Raw genomic sequence first — 26,358 nt, forward strand, 5'->3', positions numbered from 1 at the left:
AGTTCCTGAAGGTGACAAAGAGAGTATTCTGGATTGGTTAAAAATATAATTATGTTGTCAGCAAAAAGTGAAATCTTGTGTATGTTAGTGCCAATCTCAAAGCCACTAATATTAGGATTTTCTTCTAATGCCCTCTGCCAAGGGCTCGATGGCAAGCCAAAAAGGGCGGGACTAACTATCTGTCTGTTGCCTCTCTACAGCCGAAATGGATCAGAGGTAATCCCATTGGTAATAACTCTAGCTTGAAGGGATCTATAAAGAGATTGTATCAAATTGACAAACTCTTCACCAAATTTCTTAAGGACAGAAAAGAGGCATTGCCATTCAACCATATCGAAAGCCTTTTCAGCACCAAGTGAGAAGGGTACACTTGGTACCTTTTTCTTGTTAACAATATGTACTATGTTAAACAAATACCTAAAATTATTAGTGGAAATTCCATTTAAAATAAACCCTGTTTGATCTGGGTTGATAAGTAAAGGTACATACATACCTTTCCAATCTTTTTACTATCATTTTGCCGGTCACCAACCTTTAAAAAACTTGACTTTCTGAATTAATTTTGTGTGTGTGCAAAATATAGTGAAAAAAGTGACTAAGTTGGGAACCATTGGGTGATTATTGTAAACGTGGCATGGGGAGATGACCTGGTGGCCAGGACTGTCTATCAGCCCTAAATCATGATTCTGTCTAAAGCACCATATTACCTTGGGCCAGCCCTGCATGAACAGCAAGCCGCTGCTCTGCTCTGCCCATCTCTCTGCTGGAATCTACCTGGAATCCCCCGATAGTCCTTATGTCACCCTGCTTTTGGGACACCCACCCTGCTTTTGGGACATCTAGATTTATGTAATCGTGGCATGTTTGTTTGTTCCTGTGGTCTAAATGGTAAAGTATTTTCACTGATGTTTATGTGATGTTTTGTGAACTCCAAATGCTATGAGATGAATCTTTCTTTAGCTTTAGCAGTTAAGGTTCTGCAGTAACTTCCCATCAGCGGGGCAAACCGCCTGGTAGTAACATTAGGCTAAGGTGAAGCACAGAGCGAACAGTGAGCAGGCGGTACCGGGGCTCTGAGGTGTGTCGCGGTGACAGTCGCGGTACCGTTTATATCAGGATGCCTGGTTCTGGCCCACAGCAGTGGGACCAACTCAGGCTGTCTGTAGCGAACCGGGCATTTAGTCCAGCACTGGCGAAGCCTGATAAAATTAAAGTTTGAAGTTTTCTCTGCAGCCAAACCATTTCTGTTTTTAGGAGAGAGGAGGGGCTTTGCGAGGACAATTACGAAAAACTTTAACTACTAACTTCAACATCAGACCCATGTTGTTATTCACAAACAATGTATGTTGAAAAATAAATATTCTTGCTCATAATTTGATAGTTAGAGGGGGCAGATCCACCCCCCTCCTCCTCACCATGTGCCTGGTGTCTTTTTTTTGTTCTTTCTCTCCCCTCCAGGGGGTCTTTTGTGGGCTCTAGTGTCCCTTATATGAAAGTAGGCTGACAGGAAAGGGGGGAAGACATGCAGCAAATATCGCTGGGTCCGGGAATCGAACCCATGACGGCCGTGTCGAGGACTCAAGGCCTCCAAACGTGGGTCACGCTATCCCCTACGCCACCACAGCAAGCCCAGTGCCCGGTGTCTTAACAACATGGAGGCAGAGGAACTGAGAATCCTCATTATGAGACCGAATCATTATTAGACTGAGGGATTACCAGTCTAATTTATTTTTACTAAATTATTATATTTACCTAAACATTATTGTTGAGGGGCACAAATAAGCAGGCCTCCTGGCACACAGATAAAAAAAACAAAAAAACTCAAAAGGGCAGTAGGGGCATCAAGGATAAAAGGGGAGGGGTTCAAGCCCACTCCGCACCCCCATTCCCCCTTCGGGTGCTTGAAATAGAACATGTTAGCATGATTTAGGGCTACAAAGTTGCATTCAAACAAATCTGTCATGAATTGTGGTTTTGTGATGAACAGGATTGACTGTCAGACCCAGGATGAAGTGGAGAAATGTGTTTAATGTTGTCCAGAAAGTGCCCAAAACCAGGAACCACAGGTGAGCGACGAGACAACAACAAGAACTAAGGTTTGCACACAATGGGCCAAGACAATTATGACGGCAACGACGACAACTATGACAAGGATCCAGCAGGGAACAGAGGAGACAGGTAAGGTTAAATACACAGGGGAAATCAGTAGTCTAATTCCTACTAATTAGACTAATTAACTAATTTAACTATAATTAGTGTTACCAATTAGTGCAACAAAAAAAATGTGTGTATTGTTCTTGGGACAGATGAGAGCAGAGTAAAGATACTAGGCAAAAACAGCATTTTAGAAGAAACACTTATGTGCAACATGGTGGTGAAAGGTTGATGGTTTGGGCTTGTTTGCAACAACAGAACAAGTTCATATTTCAGGCTCTGAGTTAAAACCTGACGTTCTGGGGTCACATGTGAGGCCATTAGACAGATAAGGTTTTCAAACTCCAATTAAATAAATCAATGTTGGACAGAGAAGTGGCCTTAAACTACTCCTCAACACTGAGAGACAAGGTGATAAATATAAAAGAATATACTTTATTGATCCTCAAGAATCAATAAAGTATAAAGGATCAATATGACTGAATATAAATAAACAAATAAGTATGCAGATGCAAATATGTTCATCTAAAAATAATCTGAGTGCAAGGAAAATTAGATTTAAGTTACTCAGAAAATAAAATAATGAAATAAATTAATACTTATATCATAATAATAATAAATAAATAAATGTGGAATCTGTTAGACAGACTCCATAGACAGGATGAAATCCTTTCCTTTTTAAGATTGACTCACATTGGATGACTTCATAATGCCGAACATGGGGAAGAGGAGGGCAGGGAGCATGGCGGTCATAGACAAAGGAATCACCTCTGTCACCCAGAACACAGCCATGAGTAGCAACACAAAGGCACATTCTGCTACCTAAACAGTAAAAAGACACAAAAAAAATCACTTTTTTTTAACCGCCTTTATTGCAACAGGACGGCTGCTAGTATGAATTTTGAGTCTTTCTCTGTGGAGTTTACATGCTCTCTCCCATATCCAAACATCATCATCATCATCATCAGTGCCTATCTCCCTTTGAGCCCAAGACCACTGAGGAGTGATCTCCAACCGGAGTCCTCCTCTTCATTTGGTTGCAACATGAACTGCTGTAGACAGAGACACATTCCCATGGTTCCAGGCAGTCTTTAGCAGGTAGAACTCAGACTTTGCCTTCCCCCTGCCTTTACCTCCAGCACTGCCTGGAAAGATGAAAATGTCCACATGCTTCTCCTCCTGGATCAATAGGTTTAGCTATGTTCTTTTAATATTAAGACCTATTGGCAGTAATGGAGATGCTACTTGGTGGGAAATAGTAGAGAAAAGTCATTGTAAAGTTGCACTGATGTCTACTGGTTGTCATGGTACCATAGCTGCTTCTGCTCCTAACGAAAATGGTCATCTAACTGTAAATGTCATGTTGGGGTTTAGGTTTCTAGCCCACATGCAGAACATCACAGGAGACAAAGAATCAGTTGAAGAATATTTATTGTAAAACAATAACCCAGTAAAGATGTTGGCGTGGTTAGGGTCCAAACTGGGGGGGAATGCTGCTGACTGTGGCTCACTGCAGAACAGTGAAAAGGAAATGGTGAGTTCAATGGCAGCTGGGAAACAGGATGTGCGAGAAGGGAAAATCAGTTCTTACTTTCTGGTAGATATAGTCTCGGATTGAGAGGGTGGATACTGCGGGTTCTGGTTGGGCAGCAGAGCTGAGCGAGGTCCAAAGGCTGGGAGATGGCGGTGGAGGGCGGACAGGTAAGTTCTGGATTTGACGATGATGGAGGGAAGGGTCCGACAGCCAGCCAGAGGAAGTGAAACTGGGGAATCTTGAGATCCGACAGATGAGGAGGAAATGGGAACTCGGGCAACGTGTAGGTACCACCCGCGGCATCACGTGGAGGGCTTAATCCAAAAGCCACAACGGAAGTCTCTCAGGGAGGATCCAGGGAATGACTCGAGAGGAAACACCTGAAGAGCACAGAGAACAAAATGACAAATTACTTGAGAGGGAACTCAGAGGAAACGAACTCAGAGACTGACTCCGAGGGGCTCAGAGTACCGTTTTGGCGAAAACACTCCAGCGTCGAAGTGCTGGCTGTCAGCGTCTTTTCACCTCTAGCTGATGATGAGAGGATCATCGTCAGGTGTGCAGAACTACGGGCACGCCTCCCCTGGGAAACCAGCCCCTGGCGCTATCTGGTGGACAGCCCGTGAACCACCAAGAGGATCCAAAAATAAAGAAAAAACAGAACAAAAACCCCGGAACCCGACAGTACCTCCCCTCAACTGTCACCACCTGGCGACCGAGACGAACAGGAAGGAAGGGATGAACGATAATCAGCAATAAGTGAGGGATCCAGGATGAACGAACCCGGGACCCACGACCGATCCTCCGGACCGTAGCCCTCCCAGTCGACAAGGTATCGCCTCCCACGACCCTGCCGACGGGAGTCCACGATCCGGCGGACGGAATAGGCCGGATGGCCGTCAATGATACGGGTGGGAGGAGGGGGCTCGGAAGGAGGGCACAATGTGCTGGTATGGACGGGCTTGATTTGGGAGACGTGGAAAATGGGATGCACACACAGGGAGGCTGGGAGGCGAAGACGGACTGCTGACGGGCTGATGATGCTTTCAATGATGAACGGACCAATAAACCTGGGGGAGAGCTTCTTCGAAATGGACTTAAGGGGAATGTTACAAGAGGATAACCAAACCTGTTGTCCCGGAGCGTAGCTGGGAGCGGGTGTGCGTTTGCGATCAGCCAGGCGTTTGTGCTCTACAGCAGTGTTGTTCAGATTGTTGGTAGTGGTTCTCCTGACGTATGGACAGCGGCGGATGTGATGTTGGATTGAGGTGACGGCGATGTTCTTTTCTTCCGAAGACAATAATGGGGGTTGATAGCCTAGAGATACTTCAAAAGGGGATAGACCAGTAGCTGCAGAGACATGAGAGTTGTGCGCATATTCCACCCAGGGGAGAAACTGACTCCAGTCAGAGGGGTTGGTGGAAGTAAAACAACGAAGAGTAGATTCCAGCTCCTGGTTCGTGCATTCTGTTTGTCCGTTAGTCTGAGGGTGAAAACCAGAAGTTAATAAAAACTTTGCACCAAGTGCAGAGCAGAAGTTCTTCCAGATCTGAGAAATGAACTGGGGTCCCCGATCCGATAAGATTTCCAGTGGAATACCGTGAAGACGAAAAACATGTTTTATTAACAGCTGCGCAGTCTGGAACGCTGTGGGGAGTTTCTTCAGCGGGATAAGATGGCAGGCCTTTGAGAAACGATCTATAATAGTGAAAATGGTGGTAAAACCTTTAGATAGGGGCAAGCCGGTAACAAAATCTATGGAGACATGGGACCAGGGTCGTTTGGGAACTGGTAACGGCTGCAGAAGGCCTGAAGGGGGCTGGTGGGAAGGTTTGTTTCTGGAGCAGATGGTACAGGCTAGCACAAAATCCTTAACGTCCTTATGAATGGATGGCCACCAGAATGTGCGGTTTATGTGTACAATGGTGCGACTGATAACTGGGTGTCCGGAAAACCTGGATGAGTGAATCTATTGGATGAAGCGGGCTCGAACGGTAGACGGAACATAGATCTTGTGTGGCGGGCAGGAGTCAGGGGCTGGCTCCGATTGCTGCGCCTGCTTAATAAGGTCTTCTACCTCCCAGGTTACCGCCACAACAGTGTAGCTGGGAGGTAGGATGGTGGCGGGTCCTTGTTCCGAATCATCAGGTGAATGTTGGCGAGACAGGGCATCCGGTCTTATATTACGAGAGCCTGGGCGGTAGAAGATAGACAGGTTAAATCTGGAAAAGAAAAGAGACCAGCGGGATTGATGGGAATTTAATCTTTTAGCAGATTGTAAATACGACAGGTTTTTGTGGTCCGTCCAAACCAGCACGGGATGTTCCGCGCCCTCCAACCAGTGCCGCCACTCCTCCAAGGCTAATTTGATAGCCAGAAGCTCTCGGTCACCCACACCATCATTTCGTTCTGAGGGAGACAGTCTGCGAGAGAAAAATGCACAAGGATGAACTTTATCATCAATCTCGGAAACCTGGGAGAGAACGGCTCCTACGCCGGTGTCTGATGCGTCAACCTCGACTATGAATTGTTTCTTGGGGTCAAGTTGAATTAGCACGGGTGCGTTGGCGAACAGGGTCTTTAATCTTTTAAAAGCTGCCTCAGCCTCTGGGGTCCAACTGAAAATGGTCTTAGTAGAAGTGAGGGCTGTTAAAGGTAAGGCAGTCTGACTATAGTTGCGGATAAAGCGGCGGTAAAAATTGGCGAATCCGAGGAATCTTTGCAACTGCTTACGTGTCTCAGGGGTTGGCCAGTCCAACGCCACCTTAATCTTTTCCTCCGTCGGCCTTACCTGTCCGCCCTCGAGCACAAAACCAAGGAAAGTGACTGATGGTTTGTGAAACTTGCATTTTTCTGCTTTAACGAACAACTTGTTTTCCAGAAGACGTTGTAACACAAGGCGGACGTGATGTTTATGGTCATCTATGGACTTTGAATAGATCAAGATGTCATCTAGATAAACAAAAACAAAAATATTTAGAAAATCTCTCAGCACGTCATTCACGAGAGCTTGGAAAAATGCAGGAGCATTAGACAGTCCAAAAGGCATAACTAAGTATTCGAAATGGCCGATTGGTGTCTTGAAAACAGTTTTCCATTCATCGCCCTGGCGGATTCTAAGTAAATGGTAGGCATTTCTGAGATCTAACTTAGTGAAAATAACAGCGTTGTGTACCGGTTCGAAAGCAGAAGATAGCAGGGGCAGAGGATATTTGTTTTTTACTGTTATATGATTTAGACCTCGGTAATCAATGCACAGTCGGAGCAAGCCGTCCTTCTTGCCTACAAAAAAGAAACCCGCACCCAAAGGAGAGGAGGAGGAGGGGCGGATGATGCCTGCGGCTAAAGAGTCCTTGATGTAATTCTCCATTGTTTCTCTTTCAGGTCGGGAGATGTTATATAAACGGCTAGAAGGTAACGGTGCTCTGGGGAGAAGGTCGATAGCGCAATCGTAGGGGCGGTGTGGTGGCAGAAAGAGAGCTCTTGATTTACTGAAGACAGGGGCTAAATCTTGGTACTCTGGCAGAATGGTGGACAGGTCTGGTGGGTCTGCCTCCTGGCGTTTTGCCGGGGGGGAACCTGGAGGAACTGCAGAGCGGAGACAAGATGAATGACACAAAGGGGACCAAGATTCAACATGTCTGTCTGTCCAATTTATATGTGGGTTGTGTTGTTGCAACCATTTGTCAGGTGTGCAGAACTACAGGCACGCCTCCCCTGGGAAACCAGCCCCTGGCGCTATCTGGTGGACAGCCTGTGAACCACCAAGAGGATCCAAAAATAAAGAAAAAACAGAACAAAAACCCCGGAACCCGACAGTAAAGGAATGACAACTTCCCCTTTGTGGAGCATTCTAAGCACACTGTTTTGAGCCATTATTAAAAAAGGCTAACTTGGATTTTGCACAGCTTGAAATCTACAGAGGTCCTGTTTTTTGTCAAAGTTTCTTGATAAAGTAGTGGCAGAGCAATTAATTTCTTAAATGAAAAACATGAGATCTTTGACAGCTTTCAAAAGATCCGGTCCAGAGACACTGCATTGTGTAAAATTTCTAGTGATATTTTGATGTCAGCTGACTCTGGAGAATTCATGGGGATGGTCCTAGATATAAAGTCTGCCTTTGGAACTGTTGAACATAGTAATTTGATTAACAGGCTACAAGCAAGTGCCAAGCCTCATAGACCGACTACAAACTAATGTTTGTAGTCGGTCTATGAGGGTTTATCTCCTGTCTTTCTGGAAAAATATTTAGTGTTTCTGCAAGAATCCAAGAGTCTGCTGTGTGGGGAAAGTCAGGGCTCAGTATATTTTCTTTCTCTGGTATATTTTCCCAGAGGCCAAATAATAAGTCAGTTTTCACATGTGTGTTGTCATTTCTATGCTGATGATATTCAATTATATTGTTCCTTCAAACCTTCTAAATATCGCAAAGTTGTCCTCCTTAATAAATTGTGTTGGCAATATCAAAGAAAGGATCTGTGATAATTTTTTGCAGATTAGTTATGATAAAACTGAAACCTTAATTACTGCTCAAATAACAGAAATCATCTCTAAACCCATCCTCTGTATATCGACATCTTCTGATAAACCATACCAAACCAAATAAATATTAGTTTTGATTCTGCCATGTCACTGCAGTGCTATTCTTACACATCAATCAGAAACATTTTTTTTAAATAAGAAATATTTCTAGATTCAAGTCTATGGTGTCAATGGCCAAGATGAAAGGTGATTATCCATGCTTTTATTTTATTCAGTCTGGATTATTGTAAGTCTTTTCATGAACTTTAATAAGAAGGACCTTGTGTGAAAATGTGTGGCAGCCACGCACACTTTTTCTGTGGACAATATCAAACTACAAAGTGTCAAAACTTACCTAAATACACTGAAATCTGACTACATTCAGTTATGTAGACCAAGAAGCATCGAACCCGATGTTTTTTTTCATGATTTGAATATTTTATTGTTTAAACGTAAATGATGAAACTGAACCGCATTTATCCTCAGACAATCATCTAACATGCACACAAAATAAAGAAGATGAAAATAAAAGTATGTGAAAACCTCGGTCGAATATAAATAATAATTTTTCTCAGTTTTTGTCTCATAAAAATGTAATTCATTGGTCCGTGCGCCGAAGCGCATGGAATGCATCTGCGGGGTCATTTAATTCCCACTAAAAGAAGAAGACAGGGTTGGGATCAGCAGATTAACTCAAAACTGCTGATTAAAAATAATCAACAGATTTGATTATTTTTAAGGTGATCAAGGTGTGTATGCAATCACATGTATATAAATAGCTGCGCAAAGGTGAGCCGCTAACTGTGGAGCGCTTTGGCTTTGATGGAGAACATCATCAAGGGAAGGATTCAGAGGGAGCATTTGATCAGAGATCATATTGATTTGCTGGGAAATGTTGATGATGGTGAGCATCTAGATTGCTCAGACTGATCATCCTGGATCTCTGAGCAAAACTTATAGAAGGAGCCGTGCGGTACCGGTACCGGTCCGGCTGCAGTCATCCTTCAGTCGAGCCGCCCGCTTTGTGAATGCGCCTTATGGACATAAAGGATCTTTATTCTGTAAATGTATAACTCATGCATATGATTCTACTACCATATTTTCCGCACTATAAGGTGCACCTTCAATGAATGGCCTATTTTAAAACTTTTTTCATATATAAGGCGCACCGCATTATAAGGCGCATAGAATAGACGCTACAGTAGAGGCTGGGGTTACGTTATGCATCCATTAGATGGAACTGCGCTAAAGAGAATGTCAACAAAATAGTCAGGTAAGTCAGTCAAACTTTATTAATAGATTACAAACCAGCGTTCTGAAAACTCTGTTCATTCCCAAAATGAATAAACAGCTGTTTTAATATTTTCCCCGAGGTAAAATAAGTGACGTGGTATTTTCGTGACACAGTTTATCTTTTAACAACAGCAAGGTATAACATATAGTGGAGGGGAACTTTTCCTCGATTCAATAAACACGTAAAAAACAGTCTGATACTGTTACAGTAAATCAAACGTTAGTGCAATCACAATATATATCCACTTCCGCACCATTGATTCGGTCATGTTAAATTCTCTGGCTGCTGCTCTATTCCCGTGTTCTACTGTGTAACTGATCGCCTGGAGCATAAACTCTGCGTCGTAAGCGTGTCTCTTAATAGGAGCCATTTTGGGGTCTTTACACAAAACCTAGCGTGCACCGCGTGCTTCTTCTTCTTCGGGGGAAAATGAAAGCTAATTACTGCTTACCGTAGTTGCGAGACCTGTTGTGGCTCAATATTGGTCCATATATAAGGCGCACCGGATTATAAGGCGCACTCTCGGCTTTTGAGAAAATTGAAGGTTTTTAGGTACGCCTTATAGTGCGGAAAATACGGTATTTAGAATAAACGTCCACATTCCCCACTCAAAGGACTCTCTGACACGCTGTCAGAGAGGCCCCGGGGAAGACCCAAGACACGCTAGAGGGACTTTGTTTCTCGGCGCGTTCAGCTGAATGCGCTACTATTCAAACAGGCATTTGCACGATCTTAATTTGGATTTTTTTTTTTTAGGGTTACTTTTTTTATTTTTGTGAGGTTACCTTATGTGTCCTCATAGCAGCTTTTAAATAAAATATATAATTATTATTATTCTAAATACTTGTACAGTTTCAAACAAGGATGTTGCCATGGTTATTGCTTCACGTGGTGGCAGACTTCCAGTTATTTATACAAATTTACATTAAGATGTATTTATGGAGGCGACAGGGCGGACCAGCAGCGGCGCTCTGTTTCCCGCAAATTTGGATTTGTAAAGGAAAGAACCGGGGCCACGTGCGTGCGCACGGCTTTGTGCATCCGATTTTTTTTGTGCGCTGCACTTTTCTAAATTTTTTCGTATGCCAAGTTTTAGTGTGAAACTGCACACACTTTTATGCATGTGGCCCCTGGTCTTTATCTCTGACCTGCTTCTCACAGCCACAGATCATCCAGTTAAAGGCTGTTAATGGTCCCAAGGACTTTGTAGGATGTTGTAGGGTTGTGTTGGCTGACGCGACTCTGCAATATTGCATGAACATCGGGGGCAGTTCCCCTAAATTGACAGACTGGGGTGGTGGTCCCCCTATTCAAAAAGGGGGACCAGAGGATGTGCTCCAATTACATAGGGGTCACACTCTTAAGCCTCCCTGGCAAGGTCTATTCAGGGCTCCTGGAGAGGAGGGTACGTCAGATAGTTGAACCTCGATTCAGAAGAGCAGGGTGGTTTTCATCCTGGTCGTGGAACACTGGACCAGCTCTACACCCTCGGCAGATTGCACGGGAGTTCGCCCAACCAGTCTACATGTGTTTTGTGGACTTGGAGAAGGCGTTCGACCGTGTCCCTCGGGGAGCCCTGTAGGAGGTTCTCTGGGAGTATGGGGTACCGGGCCCTTTGATACGGGCTGTCCGTTCCCTGTATGACCGGTGTCAGAGTCTGGTCCGCATTGCCGGCTGTAAGTCGGGCTCGCTTCCGGTGAGAGTTGGACTCCGCCAGGGCTGCCCTTTGTCACCGATTCTGTTCATTACTTTCATGGACAGAATTTCTAGGCTCAGTTAAGGTGTTGAGGGGATCCATTTTGGTGACCTTAGGATCGCATCTCTGCTTTTTGCGTGATCTGCAGCTCTCGCTGGAGCGGTTCGCAGCCGAGTGTGAAGCGGCCGGGATGAGGATCACTGCCTCTAAATCCGAGGCCATCATGGTCTTGTGCCAGAAAAGGGTAGAGTGCCTTCTCCGGGTCGAGGGGGGGGGGGGGTCGCCCTCCAAGTGGAAGAGTTCAAGTATCTCTGGATATTGTTCAAGAATGAGGGAAGAAGGGAGCGGGAGATCGACAGGAAGATTGGAGCAGCGTCTGCAGTGAAGCGGAAGCTGTACCGGTCCGTCATGGTGAAGAGAGAGCTGAGTCAAAAGGTGAAGCTCTCGATTTACCGGTTGGTCTACGTTCCGACCCTCATCTATGGTCATGAGCTTTGGGTCATGACCAAAAGAATGTGATCATGGATACAAGAAATGGGTTTTCTCCATAGGATGCTCCTTCACGTCGAGTGGAGCCAGTTGAGGTGACTCGGGCATCTGGTCAGGATGCCTCCTGGACGCCTCCCTGGTGAGGTGTTATGGACACGTCCCACTGGGAGGAGGCCCCGGGGAAGACCCAGGACACACTGGAGGGACTATGTTTCTCGGCTGGCCTGGGAACGCCTTAGGATACCCCTGGAGGAGCTGGAACAAGTGGCTGGGGAGGGAAGTCTGGGCCTCCCTTCTGAAGCTGCTACCCCCGTGACCCGGCCCCGGATAAAGCAGAATAAACTGGATGGATGGATATAAATAATTTTTGACATGGCATTTTAAAAAATTAAACGAACATTGTCTTCAAAATTGACACTGCTTTTATTTTCTTTTGATATTGTTTTCTCATTCTCTATTAGAAACAAACATTCATGATGAAATTAAAATAATTTTAAACCCAAATCTCCCAGGGATCGAATAACTTTGTACTGAACAAATCTATTCAACCCCTTAACAAATCTAATCAAAAGGCTGAAGATCAGATGCTGGACTCATGGAGACTGACCTTTGTTCTGATGACCAGTGGAAGAGGAAGCAGCAGCAGTGGCGTGAGGATGATGAAGATAAGGCTGCGATAGTTCCACAGCCCTCTGCCCACACTCCTCAGCATTCTCTCTTCTTTATTTCTATGAATAGTTCTTGCTGTGAAACTTTACAAAGCATGTAGGGTGGTTAACACAGTCAGGTTGATCTGAACATAATGCATGAACATGATGCAAGTTCTGTGGCCATATCTAGTTTTTATTGTGTAATACCTTCAAACCTCAGTAATTGGTGGTTATCTTGACAGCAACACAAAGCAAGATTGATATCTTGCTTTGATTTGTGACACTAATCAGTATTAGTGGAAGGATGCAGTGTTGTATTTTACATTTTGGACTGAAAACATTTGGAAATGTCACAAAAAAAGGTAACATGAGGTACCCTTTTTTGGTAACCCATGTTACCTATAAACCTATAATGTTATAGGTTTAGGTTTGTTTCCTTTCTTATGTACCACATACAGAGTATTAATAATCATCATAGTTTACCTAAAATGAAACGCAACCAGTTCTTGTAGTTTTATTTTTATTCTGGTCAGAGAATAGAACTATGAGATTTTCAACCATTAGCAGTGGTGGCTCATTTCATACATTATTTACATCTTTCATCTTCATTTGTTGAATTGTTATTATCAATTATTGATTTGTTTGGTAAAGAAAAAAAAGTCTAGGTGTAAAATGCTTCAGTGTAACTGACATTCACTAAGTTTTTTTATTAACATGCCATTCAGACCTTCAAGTTTCATATTGAAGCCTGAAAAGTTTGATTCCTATTTTTTCAAACTCAATAATGAATTAATCTAATAAACATGAAACAGACAGAGGAACATAAAGAAATAGAACAACAGGTATGTACAATCACAACCATTTCAGATTTCATAATTAGGTTTATTCTCACCTTGTGCTGTCCTCACTGAGACAATCCTGCCCATTGCACATCAGAGAACTTGGTCTAAATGTAATGAGCAGCCCTCCTTTTCACAAATAATATATCCCCCACTTCTTTCTTTGAAGTACTTTTTAACAGCTATTGTCAGCTTGTCTTAGTAATCATTAACACATTGCTTCAGACACAAGCGTTTCACTCTGCGTTCAAAGGCACCATCATAAAAACTGTTTGGGAAAAAAAAAAAAACTTTGGACAGTGTTGCCAACAGATACACGTTGACTATCTCTATATTGGAATAGTACTTCAATTACTGTATTCAGGTTTCAACTGGTGATGTGTTCAGTTGGGATATGCTAAACACTGGGAACACATGTTCTCTTCAAGTTTTAAACTTTATATTTATCTATTTGTAGAGATGTAGATTCAGCCAAGCTCTATGTATGCTAGAAAGTGAATTCTATTGTAAATTCCTGTAAACATTGAGATGCATGTCTTTTTATTTATTTAGTTTTTACAGATTTGACATACAAAAAGTTTTAAATTTAAAACGTTGCCAGTTTCTGTGGAATTAATCTGAAGAGGAAAGTCTCCTCTGGTCTGTGACAAAAAGTGTATCCAGTTACCAGAGTTGTGTTACATCATTATAATCTCCTCATTTGTCTGGCTGAGAATCTGGATTTTGTTTTGATGCATGTGATACAAGGTGTCCATCATTAATAAAATCAGTTAATGTCTTAAAATCTGCATCCCTGCACCTTCCATCAGTACTAGAACCAGCAGAATAAAAAACATGGGATAATAAATCTGGACCTTTTCATGTTTTTATGCGAGTTACAACCCATCAGGAGACAGCAAAACCAAAAAAAATAAGAATCTATGTGTTTTGTGTGTAAAGTTAAGCCAATTCAATACAATGATTCCAGTCACTTCCATTGCAGCACCAAAGGCTCAGAATATTACACACAAAAACCCATATCATCTTACCTTTGATGCTTCTTTATTATTATTTCATGTCAGCTAACTTTTGCTTTCACTGGTGCAACATGCCATCAGTGTTTCTGCTCTATTCTGTTTTTCAGTCATTGTTGCATTTTCTTCTCTGCGTAATGGATACCAACAGCTGCATAGGCCTATTGACTGGGCAAAAGAGCAACAGGAAACTTTTTCCCACCGCAAAAAGTTGCGAATACCGAGTTCTGATCTCTCTCCCCCAATTTAATGGCATACACTCTGTCACCAGTAAGAGCACCTCCACACACAGCTGTCCCAGATTACATCCAGGTGGGCTGGTGAAGTGCTGCGTTATTTCCTGGAATAGCCATTTCTCTTCAAAGTAACTCTGTAATGTATAAGCTATGACTTGATGTGAAGAGCTCATTGCTCTTACAGATTTTGTGAGATTACAGATTTCACACCCTTTGCCCAAATTACACAGGATAAGTTTATGACCAAATATTGTTTTTACCTCATGTCAAACATTACTGGAAAATTGTAATATATTCAGAACACCTCTGCAGCGTTAGCCAAAGCTAATAAAACTAAAAGAAGAGCACATGGGACCAGGTTCAACAGAACGTCAGAGGTTGTTAGTCTGTCCTTATGAAAACAAATCCGAAAACCTGAATTCTATATAAGGTAAATGGTACAGATCAAAGTAAAGAGGTGACTGCTTAATAGTTATCTCCTAAATTAACCCTCTGGAGTCTATGGACGCGTATAAGCGTCTTTTTTACATCTGATTTGGGGTGACGTAGCAGCAAGACTCCGCCTCCCGAGTCTCACTTTCAATTTGAGTTTAAAGTCCACATTATAAACTACACACCAGTTTTTAAATTATGTTAATAGGCGAAGTAAAACCGAAGTTATGCTAAATATATTTAACGCATTTTTTTCAGTCAGTGAAATTGTAAAACTCGCTCCATTTCACTCTAAGACAGTGAAACGGAGCGCTCTCGCAACACAAAAAATAAAACATAACAGGTGATCCCCACACTCAATCTCACATATTCAACTGATGAGAGTTTACAACATTTTGTTGCTAAGAAACATAGGACAGTGACGCAAGTAACGGCACAAAAAAGACAATAAGCAGTAACGCTTATTGTTAGCACATCGACAGGTAGTTTTGATGTCAGACCGATCAGTAAAATCTACTGTGTAATTTGTGTGTAGGAAATTGTCTTTGGTTTTGTCTGTAAAGAATGATGAGAATGAATGTGGAGCAGGCAGTGAAGCTCCTTTTTGAGCTAGAAGACGAGGGAGACTCGCAGCCTGAGTCTGAAGCAGACAGCGAGGATTCTGACGACGACGTAGCGGTTCAGTCATCCATTTTAGAAAGTGAGAGAGATGAAGATGGGTATCAGGAAGAAGATGAGGCAGGCGCAGACATAGCTATGCGGAGATCCAAACTCAGAAGTAGGCGGCGCTGCGCGGTCTAGTTCTCAGTGTCTCGCAGCTGAGCCACTCCCCCACTGTGATCCCTGGAAGACGGAGGAGGATGCTGACAGTGTAATAATTTTTATTATCTTGTGTAACCTCTGATCCGTTGTAAATAATTGTACAAATATAGATAAGTAATTGCCACGACTTCAATTTATTTGGCAAAGTTGTATATTTTTTGTAATCTTGTTTAGATGTTTTGTAAGTATTTGTACACAAACGAATGAATTACCTACATTTTGTTGATAATAGTCTTCTAAACATGAGTTGTTTGCAATATTTGTACACATTGATTTTGAAATTTATAGTATACTTTAGTATTCTAAACCATAAAAAACTTTTCTTATACATATTTGTGGGTTTCATACTGAAAAAATAAGTTTTTTCTACTCTAATTTGATCTTTTTGTGTGATTTTAGGCCCAAAATGCAATATCAGTATGTCCAAATAACAAAAATAAGTGTAAATTGACAAAGTTCAGGTTGTCCTGAAAAAAATGATACCACATAAGGCAATATTAATGGTTTCTATTAAGAAATATAAAGGTAAAATCAAAATTTAGTCAAAAACAACCATTTATATTATGGACTCCAGAGGGTTTAAATAGACATGAATTGGTTCAACAGGCTACAATATGGTAGCACTGCTGCCTAACAGCAAGAAGTTTCTGGGTTCCAATCCCAGCATGGCTTCTTTCTACGTGGAGTTTGCATATTCTCCCTGGGAATGCGTGGGTTCTCTCTGGGTATTCCGGCTTCCTCCCACAGTCCAAACACAGGACAGGACTGTTAGGTTAACTGGTTCTTCTACATTGGCCTAACTTGTGAGTGTGTGTACGTTGGTATGTCCTTTGATAACTGTGCTGTGAGAGGATGAAACACAACCTTGACACAGCAGCGGACCACATCATGTCAACTGGTCGTCAACCTTAAAGACCAGCAATCACAGTCATTGGCAAAGTTGGAAGACAAAATAATCCTCAATTTAGTTCCAGCAGTCTGTGGTTTAAAGACAGCATGTTCCTCTAACATGCAACTTTTCACTCTCAAAAAGTGATGAAGAATGTGGAACTGAAGAATATTGCACATCAATAAACAGAAATAGCTCCATAAAATTAGAAAAGTTCAAAATCAGAAAGGTAAAAATCCAATCAAGAAAAGTACATAGATAGAGAGAAGGATTGGCATCAGCTATTTAATCTAGATTTAATATTTCTACAAAAAAGGTAGAACTTTTTTTTACCATTCAATTGAAAGTTCACTACCACTAAAAACATTTCGGTTTGTAAACTCATTCCATCTACTCTGTGCTCCCCAGGCAAAAAACTGAAATCTTTCAACTGCTTGAATAAAACAGCAAGTAAAAAAAAACTAAGACTAAAATTATTTAATCTGCTTTTTTAAAAAATCTGTTCCATTAAGTAACACATTGTCTTTGTTTCTAGAGCTTTTGTGCATGCATGAGCAAGTCTTGATAACTATGTGGTGTTGATGAAATGTCAGCCAAGTTTGGGTATTATCTTAGAATAATGAGAGGCTTTATTACCTTACCTTACTGCCTACTTGACACCCAGGGATCTGTGTGAGTGTGAGAGCACCCACTTCTACTTTTAGTTCTCAGAAAACAGAAAAAATAAACAGATTTATCTTCAGTGAAAAAAGAAAAATGTTTTCATTCTTGGAGTTCCAGGACATTGGGTATCCTTTAACTTTTTATCTTGAAGTCATGATGAAATGGTTAAACAGTTGCCAACTTTAATACATGACCTTTGACTCAAAGCTAATACCAGTAATCACCAAAACTAGGCGGTGAATGAGAAAAAATATTGGTCAATGGTATGAAAGGGGGATCTTATCACATCTCAGAAAGGGTTATGGAATGGAAAGAGTTGCAGTTGGGGCCAGGTTCAAAATACAGAAGAGTTAAAGAGTGGTACTTAGTATTCTAAAACAGAAGGTACTGCAAACCCAAAGTACACAAAACCAAAAACCAGCTGTATGAACATGTATTCCTGCTCACGAAAGACAGAAAGAGTCAGACTGGCTAACACAGATATCAGGAAATTGTTTTCTTATGCTGCACATATGGGTCTCCTGTACAGACCAACCCCTCCCACCAAGTCCCACCATCACAATGCAAACAGCAGGGAAGGAAACTGAGTTCACGGAGGGCCTTGGGCTGTTTAGACAAGGAGTAAGGCCACAGGAGTGTCTAAACATTGAATAATGAACTCTGACCTTAAGTGAGGCAGTGAAGCCTACTGTGTTTTAGATGTATTGGGTTTTTCTGTGACCCCTTGGATGTAAGAATTTGGTTTTCTGGGTGTTAATTAGTCCGTGTTGTCACATCTAACCCTTTATTAACCGTCAGATAAGCCTTTTTTGTTGTTGTTTGTTTTTTGCCCTGATTTTCCCTTTACAACAATCTTACAAAGTCCTGCAGTGTGCGGTGTGTAACGTGGTGATGTGTTGAATATGCCCGATGGGGGCATATACATTGTCTTGGCCCGATTATCTCAACCTGTGGGGTTTTCCCTGACTGGGAGCAAGAACGCAGCCTGTTGAATGTGACAGGTAGCCAATCAGAAAGCGTGGTGACGTAAGACCGGAGGGGAATCCCAAACAGTTGACGTGACAACTGAGAGTCCGGTGGACATCGGAGGTGATATGTGGAAATGTTTATTACTATATGTTGTTGAGGCGCTTATCAAGCTCAAATACATTCACACACTACACTCTCATATTCTCACACAAAGGGCCTTTGTAATTGTAACATCTATAGAAACTCCTCAGACTCCCGTCTCCCAGGAAAGAGAAACTTAGTTGATAAAATGACGTAAGACATCAGATGACCACCAGGTGCATCCGTAGTATAGTAAACGAATCTTCCCGTTTTTGATCAGATGCTGTATAGACTCGGTCACATCCACACCTAGTCTGTAAGGGTAAGCGTCTCCTTTTTTAGCGCTAAAAAAGAATAAAATAAGTAAAGTCTGATTACTTGTACTGGCTGATTTTCTGCTCTGTGTGCGGTACATTTTTGATCCATTTTCAACAATTGGTAGCAGAGGATGGTTTTGTGCTGAGACACGAGCAGAGATTGAACAGGCCGTTCCGGCGCAGCCTGACGGAGGCAGTGTTCTGGTGTTGGGCCCAAATATAAGGTGAGGAAAATTTTCCTTAATAAACACCATAGCATTGTTTCTGTTGGACTGTCTAAATTCCAGAAATCAGCAGTGGATGGTGTTGCATTCTTCTTAAACCTCTGAATTCCAGCTATCGATTGCTGTTATATTGTGTGTTACTGAGTTGTCTGAAGTGGTCAACCATTGTTCGATTGTCAGCTGTTGTTCGTACTGCTTTTGATTTGTTTGTCTAAAGGCTTTCGAGTTAGTCATAGGAGTAAAGTTAAGGTTACTTAAACAGTTAATAGTCAAAGTAAAAGGTCGATTGGCTCTGTAGTGAGAACTGGTCGTCTCCGACCTTTCCTGGACGCGGGAAAGGGAAAGACTAGGTTTTGTCGGTTCTATCCTTGGGGAGTGCTGCCCCCTAAAAGAACGCGTTAGCCAATCTGTGACTTGCTCAAAAAACACAAAAGTGTTGAGAGGGGTCCACCATAGGAAAAAAGATAAGAGAATAAGATAAAGGATGATCGCGATCTGTTCCTCTGCAGAGAAATAAGTGAAGAAAATAAGTGAAAATAAAAAGAGGACATCATAGGAGCTGAAAAGCGTGGATCCATTTCTGTGTATCTGTCAGCTGTGTGTGTGTCTGTCAGCTATGTGTATGTAAACGTCTGCCGCTGAGCAGACTTTGCGTGTTTAAATGTATTCTCCTTCGTTTATTGCAATATCTTTTAAAACCATGGTAAACATTCGGGAATTATAATCTGTGGGAAGTTTCTTTATTTCATCTGTGGTCTTTGATTTTCTCGCCGCCGCGCGTGCAAAATCTTTCTCCTGTGTGTGATTTCCTCGCCGCTGTGCGAGCAAAAAAAAAAAAAAAGGAGACAGAGGCTCGCCGCAGTGCGAGGCAGTAAAAAAAGGCAGAAAAGAGGAGAGGTAATCTCTGGGTTTGAATATGGCGCAGGAGGTCGACAGGGAGAAATATGATCCAAAGTGGGGCATCGGGCCATGGATTGCGCTCAGTGAGCAAATAGATGAAGTAATAACTTATCTGGGGGAACATGACGAATTCCAAACGGACGGGGACGGACAAAAAATACAAAATAAATTAAAGGGTCTGGTTGAAATGGGTGGAGGCGATTTGCTAAGCAGACAGCCCCTGGGGAAACATTTGTTGCAGGGAATCAACAATTCTAAAAAACATTTGATAGACACTATGCAAAAAGAAGGAGAAGCAGGAGTTTTCACTAAAAGAAGCTGTAAAACAAACGAGCAGAATGCTGAGAGAGAACTCAGGCAGAGGGAAGAACTTTTGGTTTTCTGGCAGGGACTTTCACATGCATTTGAACACAAAAAACAAAAAGTTGCCACTAGCTCTGAACACACAAACATAAGTACAGACAATTCACTTCCTCCACCATATAGTGGAGACGAAACTCGGCCTTCCCAGGGCATTTATCCCATAGTTAACATTACACAGGGAATCTTAGCAGTCGAGGGGGAGACAGCTACCCCACAAAACGCTCCCGAAGTCCACACTGGGACTGATACCCCGAACTGGACTATATTAGATCAGACCCCGTCCACACCAAATCCCATGGCTTGGTCTCAGTTAAATGACACCTTTGTCAGATCTGCTCAGAGGTTGCAGAACCTGTGTGACAGAGCAGAACAGATGGAGAGAGGAGAGATAAAATCTAATTCAGCCAAAAACGTTCAAATTAAAATGGATGCAAATGGAACGTGGGTTTCAGAGGAGAACCTTACAGATAAAACTGATGAACTGAGAGAGGTCTATCACATCTCGTGCCCTCTAGAGAGCATGCGTGGCTTAGGCCTTCACACAGCAGAAGGACAGCACGCCCTGGTTGGGAGCAACACAGGGGCTTATCCTCTTTTGAAAAACAGTACTGGGGGTCAGAAATATGTTCCTTTTCCTCTAGGTGACAGAGAGGCCATAGTAGATAAACTGCCCAGTATTACAGCTGGTGGGAGTCTTTGGTTGGCAGAGTTAGACCAGCTGACCTCTGGAATGACTCTAGCGCTGGGAGATTTCAGAGCAATAATGAGCAGAGCTATGTCTGGCATGGTTATGAGAGACATAGAGCACGCAGCAGGGACCCAAAAATGTAAGTAATTCTACTCCAGCACTTCAATTCATCACACCTTTGGCACGGGAAATAAAAAGGCAGTTTCCACTGGCCACAATCACTCCCATCACCAGGTTTGAATGGGATTACAGCATGGATCCTAAAGAATACATAAATAAAGCTGCAGAAACCTGGCTTGGACAAACTACAATTAATCCAAAAGGCCCACACTCAAACTTAACTGAAATGTTTAGAGAGGCAATCTTGAAAGGTGTTCCTGAACAGGTTGTACAATCTATAAGAAACAACCCAGATTTGACAGGGTGCGAGCACGTTAGATGGGAGAGACATTTGCTTCATCACTTAAATAAGGGCACAAGATGAGTTCAAGAAAAAGCAGTCTGACACTAAGGATTTAGAAATTCAGCTGTTGAAGCTCCAATTGCAGGAAGCAAAACAAAAATTGAATAAAAAAAAAAAAACGGATAAAAAGGAACATGTGATGGTTGTGGCTGCAGGTGCCGGAACCCCCACACAGAATGCAACTTCCTGGCAAAACACTAATCAGATTGGGGGAGGACTGGTTCCTCTTCCTGTTTTTTCTGTTTTATATCCTCAAAACAGGTACAGAGCGTTTCCTCGTGGGCGGGGAAGGCGTTTGGCCGGTCACGAGGGCGGTGCTCCGTGGAGGGGTCGTGGGGCGCGAACCGGGGGACCACAGGAGGACATATGCTACCGATGTGGATGTGTTGGACACTGGGCAAAACATTGCTGGGCCATACCAAATCACGGGGAACCAGGTATGATCCCCCACAATCCCAATGTTATACCTGGACAGTCTTTTCAGGGGAATAACGAGCCCACACAGAACATCTAGTGACACGCCCCTGGAGACCCACAGCCCAGCATGGGAACTGCAGACCCCATGCTGTCAGCAACACTGGAGGGGAGAGAAACACACTTCCTGGTGGACACAGGTGCTTCACACAGCACATTGAACTTTGTTTCTCCCCTCAGTTTGACGTCACAAACTGTATCTTTAACTGGGTTCTCAAGGACAGAACAAAGTCTGCCTTTCACTAAGCCTCTGACCTTCACACTGGGCAATCAGCACCTGCAACATTCTTTTGTCAGCTCTCCCACAACTCCCGTCAATTTGCTAGGAAGAGACTTACTGATAAAACTGGGAGCAACAATTATGTGCTCTGTGAATGGATTAATTGTTTCATTTCCCGATGGCACGTCCCTCCCTTGTGCAAACTTTCACACGGATGGACAATTTCTCATCCAGCCAGTTGTTTCTGAGTATGCAGACATATATTGGGGGCCTTTTAACGAACTTACCCTCCAGCCGTCTAATGTCAACGTTTGTGGACTGGAAACCTTGGCTCCTGTGTCTGCGCTCCTACGTCTCTCCTCCGGATCCCCCCACGTGACCCTGTTCTACGACAGAGACGTCTCTGAATGGTACCAGGAACCTTTCCTTTCCACTTTGGAGGAAACAACCTGGGAGGTAAAAATCTCAGATATTCATGTAGCTCCAGTTGGTGTAGCTGCTGCTGTCTCTTTCACAGAAACGCAGTCAGAATGTTATCAAATATCTGATGAAGCTGTGCCTCACATCTCTCTCTGTTTGCACCCTGAGCACCAAGCAAAAGAATTGGGCCCAATGATGAAACGCTCCCTGGCAGCCACAGATTGGATTGCGACAGCAGTGCCAGGTTTGTCTTTCTCCCCTTCTCTTGACACATATAAGATCAGCTTTTCAGGGTCTGAAACAGTAGAGCTACATCATGAACAGGTGTCCAGACATCACGGTAGGGAAAAATCAGACCACCCTTCAGCAGAACATATGATAACATCTATGCCTGCATCTCTCTGGGCGGAAACGCCTACAGATGTGGGGCTTGCTTCCTGTTCTCCTAATTCATTTCAGGTGGACTCTGAGAGACCCCTCTGGATTCCTCAGTATCCACACAAACCCGCAGCTGAACAGGGCATCGCAGAGACAATAACAGGACTGATTGAGGCTGGAGTGCTGGAACCCTCAAAGTCTGACTGGAACACACCCATTTTGCCAGTGGAGAAAAAAGGTACTGGCAAATACAGAATGGCTCATGACCTGAGAGCAGTAAATGCAGTTCTGAAAACAAAAATTGTGCCAGTTCCTAATCCATATGTCTCCATTGCTGCTTTGACTCCTAGCCAGCAGTGGTATAGCTGTATTGATTTGGCAAATGCATTTTTCTGTGTCCCACTAGCTGAAAGCTGCAGGGACTACTTTTCATTCACTTTCAGGGGAGAACAGTGGCGTTACACCAGGCTGCCACAAGGTTTTGCCCTGTCTCCAGGGCTGTTTAACCAGGTTTTGAAAGATGTTTTGCAGGATTGCCCCCTTCCACGACACACGACCCTAATTCAGTATGTAGATGACCTTTTGCTGGCCGCACCAACCGCGGAGCTTTGCGTTAAAGCCACCTCCCTGGTTCTGGCTCACCTCCATCAAAAAGGTTTTAAGGTCAGTAAAAACCAATTACAGATTGCACGAAAATAGGTTTCATTTCTGGGCAGAATAATTTCAGCAGGAACAACGGGGATCTCTCCCTCACACAAGCAGTCCATTTTGCAACATCCGAAACCCACCAGAGTCAAAGACATGCTCTCCTTTCTGGGTTTAACTGGCTACAGCAGAAGCTACATTCCGTCTTACACAGATCTGACCCAGCCGCTTCGAGCCTTGGTTAATGAACAAGGCATGAGAATTCTGAATAATCTCCTCTTTTGGACAAATGAGGCGGAACAAGCTTTTATCTTATTAAAGCAAAACATGGCATTGGCAGCGGAACTCTCCCTCCCAGATTACACCTTGCCGTTTTTTCTTGATGTTTCTGTAACAAAAATGGCTGTTAACGGAGTTTTGTTCCAGAAAAAAGGGGGAGAGAGAAAAGTACTGATGTACTTATCTGTAATGATGGACAATATGGAAAAAAGGCATCCCCCATGTACGCAACATGCAGCTGGGATAGCCAAACTCATACAAAAAACCGCACATATTGTCATGGGACATACACTGCAAGTGTCAACTACACACAGCGTGGTGGCATATGTAAACTCACAGAGTTTCACCATGACGGCGTTGAGACAACAAAGGCTTTCCAAAGTTCTGGAAGCTCCAAACATTTCATTCACTCATGAAGGCATAAATATGGCAGACTGTTTTGCAGACGGAGAACCACACGAGTGTGCAGAGTTGGTGGCAAAGTCAGAAAAGGTAAGACCAGACCTGGAAGCAACTCCCTTGATTGGACCAGAGGTGAGACAGTTCTTCACAGATGGTTGTTGTTACAGACACCAAACACAAGAACTAAGAGCTGGTTTTGCAGTAGTAGAAAGCACAAAAGCAGGCTTTCTCACAAGAAAAGCAGAAAGACTGGAAGGAACAGCGTCTGCGCAGAGGGCAGAAATAAAAGCAGTGATCGAAGCGTTAAAGCTTGCCCAAGGATCACAGGTAAATGTGTACACAGATTCCGCTTATGTTGCAGGAACAGTGCATTTGGAACTTTGCCAGTGGATGAGGGGCGGATTTCTGACCACCAGCAGCCGAACCATAAAACATGAGGCGGAGGTAAAAAAAAAAAAAAACTTGCGGAAGCATTGCTATTGCCAAAAACAGTAGCTGTAATCAAATGCAAAGGTCATGACTTATCAGACACAATGATTGCAAAAGGTAATCAAGCAGCGGACAGAGCAGCTAAAGTAGCTGCGGGGTACACCAATTTGGCCATGGTGTGTTCCTCGGAGGAGGAATTACATGACAAACTCACACTGGAGGAGGTGGTAAGATGCCAAAAGGGGGTGCCACTTGAAGAGAAAAACATGTGAAAACACAGAGGGGCCACTGAAACAAATGGATGCTGGAGGGGCCCAGACGGCAGGTTAATTCTGCCCCCTGGGAGGAAACAGGAGCTGTTTCAGGAAGCTCATGGGGTTGGACATGTGGGAACTAAACAGATGATGTATAATCTTAAAGACTGGTGGCAACCCCAAATGATCAACATGGTGAAACAGTTTGTAAATAATTGTGAAATGTGTGGACAGGTTAACCCTAAGAAAACTTTGAAGCCACATCAGGGACAGTTTCCTCCACTCACAGGTCCAGGGAAAGAGGTTGTGTTGGATTTCACTGACATAATAAACATGGTGCAAGGCAAAAAATATTTGTTGGTTTGTGTTGATGCTTTCACAGGATGGCCTGAAGCGTGGCCAGCAGCGAGAGAAGACAGTAAAACGGTCATAAAATGTCTGATCAACCATTACATCCCCAGGCACGGTTTTCCAGAAAAAAAAAAAATCAGATCAGACAATGCAACACATTTCAGAAACAAGGACCTGCAAACAGTGGAAGCTCATCTTGGTTTGAAACACAAGTTCGGTACGGTTTATCACCCGGAATCCTAAGGCAAAGCAGAACGAATGAATCAAAATTAAAAACAAAATTGGCTAAAGTTTGTTCACAAACTAAATTAACAGTGACCAAGGCGCTAGAAGGACTTAAGGCCCTTAGTAAAACGATGCATGAGCACTCTGGAGTTTCAAACCCCTTGGATAAGTGGTTCACTGATCTGTTTGGAAAATATAAAGAAATCATCATCTCTTTGCTCCTTTCTGTGACAACTTTCCTTGCCCTCCTGATCACCTGTGGTTGCTGCTGTGTTCCCTGTCTGAGGTCATTGGCGGTGCGGTGCATCACCTCAACCATAGAGAAAGGCAGCAGTAGTGATGGAAATCCACCTGCCTATCAGATGTTATCCCGGAGACGTGAAAGAACCGTGAAATTCCAGATTGCCAGAGTTTAAGGGCAGTACTAGTATCCAGTGACAAAAGAAAATTTTCCTTCACTTTAATGTTCTTTATATAATCCATTGATTTCGCTTTTGTTGTGTTTTTTCTTGCAGAATGAAGTCCAATCCTTTCTGGGTGTGCCGGGGTGTGAGACTGTGGGCGCCTTCCACGATTGTTGGACCGAGTTACAGCCGAAATCCCACACTGAAGCCTTCCAGGCAATGTCGGGGTTTCCCAGCGACCGCGCCGGCTCTACATCTGGACACACGCAGAAACTGATTTGACGTTGAGAGGTCTCGCTATAGAGAGGCTGCAGTGATTTGATTTCATTACAATGATTAAAGTTTGATCAGAAAACATTTTTACTTACTTTTAATCCTAGTTTAATCATGCCAGTGTATTTTGAGTGTACTGCCTTTAATCCTGATTTACTTTATTGATTTGATGTTTTACGAATGTGTTCATTGTTCTGTGCCTTTCAATACTCAGAATTCTAAGCTTTTCTTACCATTTCATTAACTTTGCATCCTTTTCGTAGTTCATTAACTTTTACATATTACATAGAAATCTCACCTTTTAGTCTTCTAACAATGTGTTCATTTTTGCATACTACCTAACATTTCACTGCCTTTACAAATAATT

At 43.0% G+C, this 26,358-nt stretch overlaps 2 protein-coding genes across 10 annotated transcripts in view; one reads left to right on the top strand and one right to left on the bottom strand.

Annotated features, from left to right (window-relative positions):
- The window catches only part of slc13a1 (solute carrier family 13 member 1), a 48,327-nt gene extending 34,964 nt beyond the window's left edge, over positions 1-13,363 (bottom strand). The window contains exons 1-3 of the mRNA XM_023324586.1: positions 13,231-13,363; positions 12,296-12,440; positions 2,848-2,976 (exon numbers count right to left, since the gene is read on the bottom strand). Coding sequence (XP_023180354.1) covers positions 2,848-2,976; positions 12,296-12,440; positions 13,231-13,271 — 315 coding nt within the window. The 5' untranslated portion in view covers positions 13,272-13,363. The remainder of the gene's footprint in view (positions 1-2,847; positions 2,977-12,295; positions 12,441-13,230) is intronic.
- A 6,321-nt stretch (positions 13,364-19,684) lies between these two features.
- Positions 19,685-25,225, top strand: LOC111612296 (uncharacterized protein K02A2.6-like). 9 transcript variants are annotated; one of them, XR_002754537.1, is made up of 3 exons: positions 19,685-22,387; positions 22,520-22,595; positions 22,811-25,225. XR_002754537.1 is itself a non-coding variant. In XM_023353312.1 (3 exons), exons 1-3 carry the CDS (start codon positions 21,782-21,784, stop codon positions 23,426-23,428), a joined length of 1,338 nt encoding a protein of 445 aa, XP_023209080.1. In that variant the 5' UTR covers positions 21,381-21,781; the 3' UTR covers positions 23,429-25,225. The 9 variants fall into 9 exon arrangements, 3 of the variants coding, with proteins under 3 accessions (XP_023209080.1, XP_023209087.1, XP_023209064.1); XM_023353312.1 differs by having other exon boundaries at positions 21,381-22,387; positions 22,773-25,225; XR_002754529.1 differs by having other exon boundaries at positions 21,383-22,595; positions 22,773-24,499; positions 25,121-25,225.
- The last annotated feature ends 1,133 nt before the right edge of the window (positions 25,226-26,358 follow it).

Source organism: Xiphophorus maculatus, chromosome 2 (genome assembly GCF_002775205.1).
Source record: "Xiphophorus maculatus strain JP 163 A chromosome 2, X_maculatus-5.0-male, whole genome shotgun sequence".
NCBI classification, from domain to species: domain Eukaryota; kingdom Metazoa; phylum Chordata; class Actinopteri; order Cyprinodontiformes; family Poeciliidae; genus Xiphophorus; species Xiphophorus maculatus.

Excerpts from the sequence above, each read along its gene's own strand:
- LOC111612296 (XM_023353296.1), top strand. The coding sequence starts at position 21,782 with ATGGGAACTGCAGACCCCATGCTGTCAGCAACACTGGAGGGGAGAGAA. Across the intron at positions 22,596-22,772 it reads GATTGCGACAGCAGTGCCAG|ATGTGGGGCTTGCTTCCTGT; the intron begins GTTTGTCTTTCT and ends AAACGCCTACAG.